The 14,883-nt window shown below is 36.8% G+C and overlaps 1 protein-coding gene across 2 annotated transcripts in view; it reads right to left on the reverse strand.

The window, feature by feature from the left end:
* The window catches only part of P4HA1 (prolyl 4-hydroxylase subunit alpha 1), an 89,545-nt gene that overhangs the window by 20,445 nt on the left and 54,217 nt on the right, over positions 1-14,883 (reverse strand). For both annotated transcript variants that reach the window (XM_011287347.4, XM_011287348.4), the window contains exon 10: positions 3,228-3,327. In XM_011287347.4, the coding sequence (XP_011285649.1) occupies positions 3,228-3,327 (100 nt within the window). The remainder of the gene's footprint in view (positions 1-3,227; positions 3,328-14,883) is intronic.

The raw sequence follows: 14,883 nt of genomic DNA on the forward strand, positions 1-14,883 counted from the left end.
CTGTCATCTGATGAATGGATAAAGAAGATGTGGTATATATATACAATGGAGTATTACTCGGCAATCAAAAAGAATGAAATCTTGCCATTTGCAACAATGTGGATGGAACTACAGTGTATAATGCTAAGCGAAATAAGTCAGTCAGACAAAGACAAGTATCATATGACTTCACTGATATGTGGGATTTAAGATACAAAACAGATGAACATAAGGGAAGGGAAGCAAAAATAATATAAAAACAGGGAGGGGGGACAAAACATAAGAGACTCTTAAATACAGAGAACAATCTGAGGGTTGCTGGAGTGGCTGTGGGGGGATGGGCTAAATGGGTAAGGGACATTAAGGAAGACACTTGTGGGGATGAGCACTTGGTGTTATACAAAGGGGATGAATCACTGGAATCTACTCCTGAAATCATTATTGCACTTTATGCTAACTAACTTGGATGTAATTTAAAAACAAACAAAAAAATGGACAAGAACAAATTATTTACAAGGATGTGAGGAAATTATAACTCTCATACATTGCAAATGGAATTGTAAAATGTATGGTCACTTTGGAAAACAGTTTGGCAATTCCTCAAATGTTAAACTAAAGTTATCACATGACTTAGTAATTCCATATGTAGAATATACCCAAGAGAAATTTAAATGTTGGTATAAAAACTTGTATACAAATGCTCATAGCAGCTTTAGTCATTATAGCCAAAAAATACAAACAACCAAATATCCTTCAGCTGATAAATATATGAAGTGTGGTTATATCCAAACAATGGAATATTATTCAGGCATGAAAAAGAATAAAGTGCTGATACACTGAAAACATTATGTTAAGTCAAACAAGCCAGATACAAAAGGCCACATATTGTATTATCCAATTTATATAAAATATCTAGATATGAAATATCTAGGCAAATTCACACACAGAAAGTAGGTTAGTGGTTGCCAGGGGCATTAGGGGAAGGGAATGAGGAGTGAATACTAAAACTTTTTGAAGTGATGAAAATGTTCTTGCAATGAGATAGTGGTGATGGTTGCATAACCACGTGCATATAATAAAACTAGGGTAAATTTTATGATATGTGAATTATATCTCAATAGAAAAGAGAAAAAATACATTAAAAAAAAAAAAAGAGGGGCGCCTGGGTGGCTCAGTCAGTTGAGTGTCTGACTTCAGCTCAGGTCCTGATCTCACCACTCGTGGGTTTAAGCCCCCATCAGGCTCTGTGCTGACAGCGCAGAGCCTGGAGCCTGCTTTGGATTCTGTGTCTCCCTCTCTCTGCCCCTCTCCTGCTCGTGCTCTCTCAGAAATAAATAAATGTTAAAAAAAAAAATTTAAAAAAATGAAAGAAAAAAAATAACTACTGCTGGTCACCTGACAAGCTTAGGAATGAAAAAAAACTTGTAGTGTGCTTAATAAATATTGTTACATATTGTTCATTCCCCTATAAAATTATACTTAACAATAAGAGTTTTTAATTTATTGTTAAGCTATACTTAATTTTATTGTTAAGTTATACTTAACAATAAGAGTTTTTAATTTGATTTTGTAAACAATTTTGGAAATCACAGATATTCATAATTTTTGCCATTGATTAAGACCACTTTGCATGATCTCAGCTTGCATAGTCACTTTTTTGGTCCCAAATTATCCTGCAATACCTGTAGAGTGCCTGCACAGTGTTAGGAAATCTCATCTAAAGCATCGTTTGAAAAAGTGTAAAGATGGCACAAAAACAGACACATAGACCAATGGAATAGAATAGAAACTCCAGAACTAGACCCACAAACGTATGGCCAACTCATCTTTGACAAAGCAGGAAAGAACATCCAATGGAAAAAAGACAGCCTCTTTAACAAATGGTGCTGGGAGAACTGGACAGCAACATGCAGAAGGTTGAAACTAGACCACTTTCTCACACCATTCACAAAAATAAACTCAAAATGGATAGGATAAAACCTAAATGTGAGACAGGAAACCATCAAAACCTTAGAGGAGAAAGCAGGAAAAGACCTCTCTGACCTCAGCCGTAGCAATCTCTTACTCGACACATCCCCAAAGGCAAGGGAATTTAAAGCAAAAGTGAATTACTGGGACCTTATGAAGATAAAAAGCTTCTGCACAGCAAAGGAAACAACCAACAAAACTAAAAGGCAACCAACGGAATGGGAAAAGATATTCGCAAATGACATATCGGACAAAGGGCTAGTATCCAAAATCTATAAAGAGCTCACCAAACTCCACACCCGAAAAACAAATAACCCAGTGAAGAAATGGGCAGAAAACATGAATAGACACTTCTCTAAAGAAGACATCCGGATGGCCAACAGGCACATGAAAAGATGTTCAGCGTCGCTCCTCATCAGGGAAATACAAATCAAAACCACACTCAGGTATCACCTCACGCCAGTCAGAGTGGCCAAAATGAACAAATCAGGAGACTATAGATGCTGGAGAGGATGTGGAGAAACGGGAACCCTCTTGCACTGGTGGTGGGAATGCAAATTGGTGCAGCCGCTCTGGAAAGCAGTGTGGAGGTTCCTCAGAAAATTAAAAATAGACCTACCCTATGACCCAGCAATAGCACTGCTAGGAATTTATCCAAGGGATACAGGAGTACTGATGCATAGGGCCACTTGTACCCCAGTGTTCATAGCAGCACTCTCAACAATAGCCAAATTATGGAAAGAGCCTAAATGTCCATCAACTGATGAATGGATAAAGAAATTGTGGTTTATATACACAATGGAATATTACGTGGCAATGAGAAAAAATGAAATACGGCCTTTTGTAGCCACGTGGCTGGAACTGGAGAGTGTGATGCTAAGTGAAATAAGCCATACAGAGAAAGACAGATACCATATGGTTTCACTCTTATGTGGATCCTGAGAAACTTAACAGGAACCCATGGGGGAGGGGAAGGGAAAAAAAAAAAAAAAGAGGTTAGAGTGCGAGAGAGCCAAAGCATAAGAGACTGTTAAAAACTGAGAGCAAACTAAGGGTTGATGGGGGGTGGGAGGGAGGAGAGGGTGGGTGATGGGTATTGAGGAGGGCACCTTTTGGGATGAGCACTGGGTGTTGTATGGAAACCAATTTGTCAATAAATTTCATATTAAAAAAAATAAAAAATAAAAAAAAAGTAAAAAAAAAAAGTAAAAAAAAAAAAAAGAAAAAGTGTAAAGAAATAATGTGATAGCATATAGTTTAAGGATAATGTGATTACCTACCTGTAACTCCTCTGCTGTGGAAACATCCAGTCCTGTTAGATCTTGTATTCTCATATTAATCCGAGACACCACAGGGTTTTCATAGCCAGAGAGCCAGGCACTAACAAGAAGAAAATATTAGTTTTACTTATAATGTTTCAATAAGTAAAGACTAAGAGCCACCATTTTAAAAGCCATAATATATGGGATAATAAGCCTTTACCTATAGGCATTTAGTTGGCTTGTTTGATGTGATTTTTACTAAAGAATGTTGTAATTTTTTTTTTTAATGCTACATGTTAGGGGTGCCTGGGTGGCTCAGTCGGTGAAGCATCCAACTCTTGGTTTTGGCTCAGGTCATGGTCTCATGTTTGTGGGATCAAGCCCCATTTTGGGCTCTGCACTGACAGCACAGAGCCTGCTTGGGATTCTCTCTCTCCCACTCTCTTCCCCTCCCCCCACCTCAAAATAAATAAATAAACCTTTAAAAATGCTATATTTCACAGTTAAAGGTTGGAAAAGAAAAAACTAATCTCATTTATTATAGAGTTTTCTTTGAAAACAGTTGGATTAATGTAAGAAGGCTATACAGAGCTGCCTACATTCAGAATTTTTAAAAATTCTGAAAAAATACATACCAAACTGAAAACATTTTTTCTTCCCAGATAAGGTATAGGAACTGACTGAGGTGGAGGTCATAGGGTTTTTAGCCTGATATATATAATGTAAATATTTTACGAGAAAAAAATTCATTTTTTTTAAAGTTTATTTTTGAGAGAGACACACAGAGTTAGCAGGGGTGAGGCAGAGAGAGAGAGAGAGAGAGAGAGAGAGAAAGAGAGAGAGAGAAAGAAAGAGAGAGAAAGAGAGAGAGAGAGAAAGAGAGAGAGAGAGAAAGAGAGAGAGAAAGAGAGAGAGAGAGAAAGAGAGAAAGAGAGAGAGAAAGAGAGAGAGAGAGAGAGAGAGAGAGAGAGAAAGAGAGAGAGAGAGAGAGAGAGAGAGAGAGAGAGAGAGAGGGGATCGCAAGCAGGCTCCACATTGTCAGTGCAGAGCCCTACATAGGGCTCAAACTCACGAACCAGGAGATCATGACCTGAGCTGAAATCAAGAGTCGGCCACTTAACTGATTGAGCCACCCAGGCGCCCCTCATTTTTTAAATTCATTATATTACTTCTTTATATTACTTGCATAAATAACAGTAAGTTTTGGGGTGCCTGGGTGGCTCAGTCAGTTAAGCCTCTGACTTCAGCTCAGGTCACAATCTCACAGTTCATGGTTCGAGCCCCGTGTTGGGCTCTGTGCTGACAGCTCAGAGCCTGGAGCCTGCTCTGGATTCTGTGCCTCCCTCTCTTTCTGCCCCTCCCTTGCTCACACTGTCTCTCTGAAAAATAAACATTAAACAAATTAAAAATAAATAATAAGTTTTTAAAGGTATCCAAACACACCCAGTAAGATGACTATAATAAAAACAGATAGATGGACAATAACAGGTGATGGTGAGAATGTAAAGAAATCAGAACCCTCATACATTGCTGGTAGGAATGTAAAATGGTACAACCACTTTAGAAAACAGTTTGGCAGTTCCTCAAATTGTTAAACATACAGTTACCACATGACCCAGCAATTCCACTCCCAGGTACATATCCAAGAGAAATTAAAACATATGTTCATACAAAAACTTGTACATAAAGATTCACAGCAGCATTATTAATAATGACCAAAATGGAAATAATCCAAATATTCATCAACTGATGAGTGGATACATAAATGTGATCTATCCATATGCTCAATTATTGTGCCATGAAAAGGAATGAAGGACTGGTAACATGCCACAACATGGTTGAACCTTGAAAACAGTATGTTAAGCAAGATACACAAGGCCACATATCATGATTCCATTTATATGAAATATCCGAATGAGCAAATCAACAGATACAGAAAGTAGATTAGTGGTTTTCCAGGGGAGGGAGGATGTTCCCATTCAGAGTGCCTGCTAGTAAGTACAGGCTTTCTTTCTGAGGTGATGGAAATGTTTGGAAATTAGATAATGGTGATGGTTGCACAACTAAAAAGACTAAAAACCACTGAATTATACACTTATTTAAAGGAGTGAATTTTATGGTATGGGAACTATAGCTAAATAAAAAAAGGTACTCCCAAATTAAACTATCTCCTTTATATATGCTTTTTCCTGGTCTATCAGCCTTTTTCCTTTACTTCTCTCATCAATCTCTCACTCCACATTTCATCAACATTGTTGCTAAATCCCTAAATTAAATTGGCAAAAATACTATCCTTAATGAAATTTTTTCTCTAAGCTTACGCCTGTGTCACCAAACCCTACTGAATAAAGTCATGAAATAGGGCAAATATGTATTCCCTGAAAATTCATGAACACCAACTTCAAATGGGCCCTTACTCTTCCTCCTTTTTTCTACTCTGAATCCCAACCCACCTAATTTCCCCCTTCTCTCAGTACATATCTCCTACCTAAGAGAAAAAAGAAACCATACAATCTACATACATTTGCATCTATCTGTTCCTTTTAGTTCATCTAGTTCCTCGCTTCCAGTTCCAAAGAGATTTCTCTCCATTATAAGGTTAATTCCCTGTCTTAAATTCTATTATTTTCTGACATTTTAGGAAGCATAATTCATTGATTAGACCTTTTCTCTCTTAAATGATCAACTTTTTCTTCTCAATTCCTCCCACAGCTTTTAACTGGGCTTATGTCTTTTCCATAAAAAAAATAGATAAAGTTCCTTCCTTTAACTCTCTGTCTTGCTCCAGCTACCAATCTCTTTCTCCTCCCTCTTTAAGTCACCTTTTTCCACAGACTTTTTTTTTTTTTAAGATTCTACTTCGAAGTAATCTCTACACCCAATATGGGGTTTCAAGCTCACAACCCTTAGATAAAGAGTTGCATGCTCTACCACTGAGCCAGCCAAGCACCCAACTCTTCATTTCTTAATCCATTCCAACCTTGCCTCAGTCCCTATCACTCCACCAAAACTGCTCTGGCTAATATCACCCATAACTACTGTGCTACTAAATCTAACAAAATGTTTCCAATTTTCATGGTATTTGCCCTTCTAGTAACAGCTGTATGTTCATCCTTGAAACTCCTCCTCACTCACTCATTCTTCAGGATTCCTTCAGTCTCTCTGGTTGCTCGGTCTTAGTCTCCCTTAGAACTTCTACTACTATATTCGGTCTCTCTTCAGGTACCCCAGCATCACTTCTTCAAGAACATGTTCCAGCAAGCCCCAAGGCTAGTGCACATGCTCTTCTCTCTGCCACAAATATTTTTCTTTTTCATTTTGTAAAGATAAGGCTTTGGATTATCAATTTAGTCATCTCTTCTTCAGAGAAGCTTTCCTTCACTCCTTCCTGTCAAACTGTTTATTTTTTATTTTAGTAAGAGGAATAGGACAAAAAAGGACAAAGAAGGTTTTTTTTCTGTTTTTTTGTTTTTTTTTTTTTGTTTTTTTTACTAACGTTAAATTGACATGACATGCTGTAAGAACTGAACCAGGATAAATAATACTGTTATAAAATTTACATTTCTCATACCCATTTCAAAAGAAAATATATAGAATTCTTCTTGATCTGACAGATTGATTTCAGTAAGTTCATTTTAAAAATAGTAAATAATAATAATTTACTTTCTCAAACTGTGCTAAGATACTGTCAGAAAGGCAGCTATAAAATCTAGAATGATCACAATTGACAGGATTAGGACTGTTTTTTGAAACATTAAGAACCACATCTCTTTTTTAGCTATTACATTAATGTACCTTTTTCATTGATAATCATGAAATGAAATCCCACAATGGGATCCCACAATGATTAGCTGTGGATCACTGTGGATCCCACAATGATTAGCAAGTTTCTTCTTAAGTAACATACACTCTCGTGTTTAAGACTAAAGTGAGTTTTCTAATTTTGCCCTCTAGTGGAGCACAGGCAACTATCTTCGTCTTTTGTATATAGGTAAGCACATATTGAGAAATGTAGCTGTTGTAATCTTCTAAATTTTATTCTCTCACAATTAAACATGGGCAATTTTTTATTTTTAAAAATAAGACTTTGAGGGTCCCCTGGGTGGCTCAGTTGGCTGAGCGTCCAACTTTGGCTCAGGTCATGATCTAGTGGTTCATGAGTTTGAGCCCCATGCCTGGCTCTGTGCTGACAGTTCAGAGCCTGGAGCCTGCTTTGGATTCTGTGTCTCCCTCTCTCTGCCCCTCTCTCGCTCACAGTGTCTCTCTCTTTCTCTCTCTCTCTCAAAACTACATAAACATTAAAAAAATTTTTTTTAAATATATGACTTTAAAACACTTCCAGATTTTAAAATAGCAAAGCTTCTAAAACATTGCTCAAAACTGGCTCTCTATTTTGGTATATGGCCTGATACATGACACATTTGATCTGTTAGTTTTTTCTATTGACTATACTTTATCCTCAGTAGTGGTTAGTGTTATAGTTTCAAGCAATTTTTACATATAATAGATTTTAAAATGTTTCATTTCACTGAATGGAGAGTTTTATCACTCATGTATCTGTAGAAGGTAATTTGAGCACATACATATTTGCACATGTGTATATATGTACTTTTAAAGTAAGCTACTTTTACCATTAAAATGAGACTACAGGGACAAACTATGAGAAACAGTTTGTCTTCCTTAGAAATCTTTTCCTAGATTGAAGAAGACAAACAATTTGCTGAATGATTTGATGAGGCTATAGGCTTTTCATCATTTCTTAACCCCACTTAGCCATGTCTCACCCCCACAGCTACATGCAAGTCTACTTCCTCAGCAGCACTAGCCTCCACAGTAACATGTCAAAAACATGTTGTTGTTGACTGAGCATTCAATGCTACTTGCAGTCTTTCAATAACTCTCACTCTCCACTTTCTGCCCAACCTTGGCATCAAAGTTAACTATCAACAGGCTCAAGAATATCTTCCTCTGTAAAATGTACTAGTCATAATTTCTATGTCTCTATGCTCTCTGAAGAATATACACCTTCATTGCAGCTTCTCTCCATTTCCTAACTGCTGGAACTACATCTTCAAAGAATGCTGCTTTCATTCTCCCAGCTGTTAAATGCTGCCTTCTATATGAAGACATGCACTTGTCAGTACCATGGTCTTTCCATGACCAGAGACCAGAGACATCTGCCAGCACACATTATCTACCACAGCCTGGGTCATCTACTGCAGATCATCCACCCCATTCCCAGATGTTGCAGAGGTCAAAAACACCTCATCCTGATAGGAATCCTCTTCAGCCTGTTACCTCAAAAGACTGAGGTCCTCCGGCACTCTTCTTCTTTCCAAGAATGAATAAGTATTTTTGTCTGCAGGTAACTTAACATTTTCTTTGATGTAAGGAAATACAATGCTCTTCACAAAAGCAATCAAGGTTGTGGTCCTTTTGATATATAACAGCACCACACTGATTTTGGTGGGCACCTGCCAGATGCTACTATGGGAATCACCCTTGGTTGAGAGGGTGGAGGGTGGTGGCAGCTGTACCCCCCAAAATCATTAATCTCGGAGCTAGCAACTGCCTGCAGCTAAAGTACATCAGGGGGAGGCTACTTCCATGCACCTGGAAGTGGAGAAGGCAGCTGCCCCTAATGTTTTTATAGTACCATATATTCTTACTTTGTATAATTTATCACAGTAATTATATATTAATTTGTTGTTTAAGATGTCTTCTTTCAACTACTAGTCCTAAATACATATAAAGTCTGCCTGGTTTTGCTCCCTACTATATCTGCAGAACCTATTACAGTGTCTGGCACATAGCAGATCTCAATTTATTTCTGCTGAATGAATAAATGAATCCTGGAGATTTCTTAGAACTAATCCAAGACTGGCACCTGGGTGGCTCAGTCGGTTGAGTGTCCAACTTCAGCTCAGGTCATGATCTCACAGTCCATGAGTTCAAGCCCTGCATCAGGCTCTGTGCTAACAGCTCAGAGCCTGGAGCCTGCTTCAGATTCTGTGTCTCCCTCTCTCTCTGCCCCTCCCCTGCTCATGCTCTGTCTCTCTCTGTCTCAAAAATAAATAAAAACATTAAAAAAAAAAGAACTAATCCAAGATTTATTCAATGTTACCATAATTATTTGTCTCGTGATCTCTTACAAATTTATAGGGACTGGCTGAGTAGAATTCCTCAGCAGAGCAGGAAAAGGAAGGATCCAAAAATTTTATTATTATAAAGGGTATAGCTGATACATATATTAAGAACTTATTTCTCCCAATTCTGATTGAGTTGCTAGGAGAACCAGGAACTAATCCGGTATGTTGGTGTAGCTATCGTTTTGGCTGGCAACAATTTGACAGATTTTTGAACTTTATAAGCAACAAACTACTGACTTGATTTTTATAGCTAACTGCAACACAAGATTGGTAAATATTCTCTTAAAATTTTAAACTAGATGCATCCTGATAATTGTTCCTGTCCCATCCTATCACCCACAGAGAACCTGTCTCCTACTTCTATTACCTTCAACTTCCGTCCCTGCAACCACAAGCATCTATTCTTACCTTTTCTCTTATATTCTGGTAGAAGTATTGTCCTTCAGCCTTACAAAGGCTGGATCTTTTATCTATGTTTTTGAACCTACCCTTTCTAACTCCCCAGGCCTCATTCTATCAATCACTGCCTCTTTATCTTTAATCTTTTCTTTGACAATGCTTACTCTTCAGCCTGAAGTCTCCTGCTACCAAGAACGCCTTCACTCTTGCTATTCTAGCAAATTACCATTCCAAACTTTCACTTTACACTTTTAAAATTATAAAAGCAAGAAATGGTTGTTATATTCAACAAATAGTCCAAGGACACTGGATAACCACATGTGAAAGAAAGAAATTGGACTCCCTACTTCCCTACGGGGTGTGTGTGTGTGTGTGTGTGTGTGTGTGTGTGTGTGTATGACTCCTCAAAAGGGATTAAAGACCTAAATGTAGAAGTAAAATTATAAAACTCTTAGAAAAAAAAAATACAAGTGTAAATCTTTGTGACCTTGTATTAGACACTGGTTTAGCTATGACATCAAAAGAACAAGTAATAACAGGGGAGCCTGGGTGGCTCAATCAGTTAAGCATCCAACTCTTGATTTCAGCTCAGGTCATGATCTCACAGTCGTGGGATCAAGCCCCACACGCTCTGTGCTGAATGTGGAGCCTCCCTGGGATTTTCTCTCTCCCTCTCTCTCTCCCCTCTCTCTCAAAAAAGAACTATAAGCAACAACAAAACAATAGGTAAACTGGATAGCATCAAAATAAAAAAATTTTTGTGCTTCATTGGACACCATCAATAAGGTTAAAAGACAACTCACAGAATGGAAGAAAATTTCTGCAAATCAAAAGTCTGATAAGGACTTGAGTCTATAATCTATAAAGAACTATTACCACTAAATAAAAGACAAATAACTCAATACCAAAATGTGCAATGGATCTGAATGGACAGTCTCCAAAGAAAATGTACAAATGGCCAATAAGCAGCCAATAAAGAGATGCTCAACATCATCAGCCACTGGGAAATCCAAATCAAAACCACAATGAGATAGCACATCACACCCACTAGGAGGGTCATAACCATCAAAAAAATAACAAGCGTTGGTGAGGATGTGAAGAAACTGGAATGCCCCATACATTGCTGGTTGGATTGTAAAATGGTGCTGCCACTTTGGAAAAGTTTGGCAGTTCCTCAAATGGTTAAATATAGAGATACCATATGACCTAGCAATTTTACTCCTAAGTCTATACCCAAGAGAAATTTAAACTTACATTCACATAAAAACTTGTACATGAATTTTCAGAGCAGCAATATCCATATTAGCCAAAAAATAGAAACAACACCACTATCAATGGATGAATAAAATAGATAAAATGTGGTATATCCATACAATGGGATATTGCTCAGCCATGAAAAGGAATGAAATGCAGATACATACATCAACATGAATGAACCTTACAAACATGGTAAGTGAAAGAAGCCAGATACAAAAGGCCCCATATTATATGATTTTATTCCAGAACAGGCAAATCCATAAAAACAGAAAGTAGATTAGTGGTCACCTAGGACTGGGCTTAGAGGGGGGTGAATTGATGATTGAGTAGTTACTGCTAAGGAGTACAGAATTTCTCTTTCAGGTAGTGAAAATGTTCTAAAATTGATTATGGCGATGGAGGCACAACTCTCTGAATATACTAAAAGCCACTGAATTGTACACTTTCAGTGGATGAACTGTATGGTATGTATATATCTCAATAAAGCTACTTAAAAAAAGAAATACTTGGGGCACCTGGGTGGCTCAGTCAGTTGAATGTCTGACTTTGGTTCAGGACATGATCTCACGGCTCGTGAGTTCGAGCCCTGCGTCGGGCTCTATGCTGATAGCTCAGAACCTGGAGCCTGCCTTCAGATTCTGTCTCCATCTCTCTCTCTCTGCCCCTCTCCTGTTCATGCACTGTCTGTCTCTCTCAAATATAAACAAACATAAAAAAAAAAGAAATACTTATAAAAATTTCAAACAATACAAAAGTATATGAAGTTCCTTTCCTAGTCCCATTCCTCACAGGTAAACACTACTAATAAATAGCTATATATCCTCAACATTTCCCCCTGTATATAAACAAATGTACAGAGAGAATTTTTTAAAAACTAGGAATCTACCAACCCTCCCATCTCCCGTATCAATATACACATATACTTCCCCCTGCCACCGAAAATACTTCTGACATCTTTCCAAGTCAGTACATATAGCACAACCTCAGTTTAAAAAAAAAAAAAAAAAAAAAAAATATATATATATATATATATATCTATATATATATATATATATGGTGGTTTAAAAAATACATAAGATTTACCATTTTACCCATTTTTAAGTGTGTAATTCAGTGGTGTTAAATACATTCACAAAGTTGTGCAACCATCATCACTATTTCCAGAACTTTCTCATCATCCCAACTGAAACTCTGTACCCATTAAACAATAATTTGCCATTTCCCTCTCCTCCCAGGCCCTAGTAACCTCTAATCCACTTTCTGTCTGTATGAATTTTTCTATCCTAGGTACTTACTGTAAGTAAAATCACATAATATTTGTCCTTTTGTGTGTTATTTCACTTACTTGTTTTCATTTATTCATTCTCAAGATTCATCCATGTTGTTGCATGTATTGGAATTTCATTCTTTTTGAATAATATTCTATCATATGAATATATAACATTTACCTATTCATCCATGAATGAACACCTGGGTTGCTTACAACTTTTGGCTATTGTGAATAATGCTGTTATGAACACGGGTGTACAAGTAAATGTTTGAGTCCCTCCTTTCAATTCTTTTGGGTATATACCTAGCAGTGGAATTTCTGGTTCATATAGTAATCCTATGTTTAACTTTTTGAGGAAATACCAGACTCTTCCATAGTAACTATATCATTTTACATTCCCATTCCACAGTGCTTTTAACTACTGCCTTTCTTTTTAAAATAAACCATCTTTACTTCCAAAATGACCATGAAGGTCTGTCAATAAAGCACTGGTTAAATAAGATTATTTCTACTTTTTCTCTATTACAAACAATACTATAATGAAAATTTTTGTATATCTTTGCATACTTGTGCAAATATCTCTGTAGGTTAAACTCCTACATGTGGAACTGCTAGACGACTTTCACATTTTGATAAATGATGTCATATTGTTCTCCAAAAAAGTGATTTATACTCCTAACGTATGCTATGAGTGCCCATTTCAGAAAATCCTTGCCAGAATCAATCTTTTTAATTTTTGCTAATCCTAGAAGGAAAATATTTTAATTGTTTAGATTTTTAAAAAAATTTAAATTGCACTTGTTATACTATAAATGATATGAACAGAAGGTCTGAGGCTTAGCAGTTAAAGTCATTAATGACTGATTACAGGTTAAAAAAAATAAACTGTTGGGGCACTTGGGTGGCTTGGTTGGTTATGTGTCCAACCTTTGCTTTCAGCTCAGGTCATGATCTCACAGTTCTTGAGTTTGAGCCCAGCGTCAGGCTCTGTGCTGGCAGTGTGGAGCCTGCTTGGGATTCTCGCTCTCTCCCTCTCTCTCTGTCCCTCCTGCATGCTCTCTCAGATAAACATAAAAAAAATAAACTGTTATCTTAATTGTGGTTCTCTTATAGTCACTAGAGTGGAAAATAAATTCTACTTATGCATGTTATTTCACTTAATTTGACTTTCATATGAAAACCTCTCCAAAACATAATAGGATTTTCTTTAGCTGGAGAACTCTATACATTTAAAACATCTTCTTTATCTGGACCCCAACTGCTAATCTGTCTTCAGCAACATTATTATAGACCTATCATCTACTCTAAGAAATTAGCCCTGAATTTAGATTGTTGTAACACCGCCAAAAAATTCAGTGAAGACGATGATACTATATTATATATTAACTGTCTATTCCTTAGAATCTGGAAGTCATTCCTGGACTAAATGAAATCAAAAGAAATCAAGGCTCTCTCTTCTAAGTACTCAGTGTTTTTCAACAGAGTTAGAACATAAAGTTACAGTATTTGCTGTAACAGGATAAATCATTTGAAGAACATTTCTTTATTGTTTGTACAACTGTAATTGAAATTGTTGGGAGGCTCAGTCTGTTAAGTGTCCAACTCCAGCTCAGGTCATGATCTCCCCGTTCATGGGTTCAAGCCTCACATTGAGCTCTTAGATCCACTGTCTCCCTCTCTCTCTGCCCTTCCCCTGCTTACATGCTCTCTCTCTCTCTCTCTCTCTCAAAAATAAACAAACATTAAAAAAAGAAGAAAAAAAAATTTCAACTAAGTTATACAGTGTTTTTTCCGTACAACACAATTTAGTGCCATGAGAAAACCCTATCTCTTTCTCCAGATAATTTTATATGTGTTTCTTTTTTCTGTTACTAATTAGATAACACAAGCTATATTCCTTTTGGTCTTAATCGCAGGAACCCAAGAGCTAAGTTGTATATTCAGAGTAATGTTTCAACATTTTTTCCTTTCTAATGAATTTTTTTATTAAGAAGTGTTTGTTATTCTTCTAATATATGCTATTTTACAATGTCACTGGAATGCTCTATTTGATTAAGGAACAACATTCTCATACTGCATTACTATATTTCTAATACATTAATAAGGACCTCATGTTCAGTAAATAGAAAAATTCATTTTGGAGGTTTTGGAGAATGTTACAAAGTTCCAAAGGAAAATGTGAGTGGTATAATTTGAATAGTATCATTACCTTCTTCTAACTCAACACATGTGAAAATTTACATTTTACAAATAGCTAATATAAAACCACTATGTGATTTTTTGCAAAAACAAGAATTATTAAAAGTTTTGCTCTTGGGGCACCTGGGTGGCTTTGTCAGTTAAGCAGCTGACTTTGGCTCAGGTCATGATCCCCCAGGTCGTGAGTTCCACCCCTAGTTCAGATCCTCTCTCCCCCTCTTGTTGGCCCCTCCCCCATTGGCTGTCTCTCAAAAATAAACACTAAAAAAAAAAAAAATACTTGTCTTTAAAAAAAAAAAGTTTTGCTCTCTGTAAGCGCTTGATGGTTAACAAAGAAATGCTGATCACCTAGACTGGAAATTTATCCCAGCCCTTTGGTTTTTAGTGGGACAATTATGAA

Source organism: Felis catus, chromosome D2, assembly GCF_018350175.1.
Source record: "Felis catus isolate Fca126 chromosome D2, F.catus_Fca126_mat1.0, whole genome shotgun sequence".
NCBI classification, from domain to species: domain Eukaryota; kingdom Metazoa; phylum Chordata; class Mammalia; order Carnivora; family Felidae; genus Felis; species Felis catus.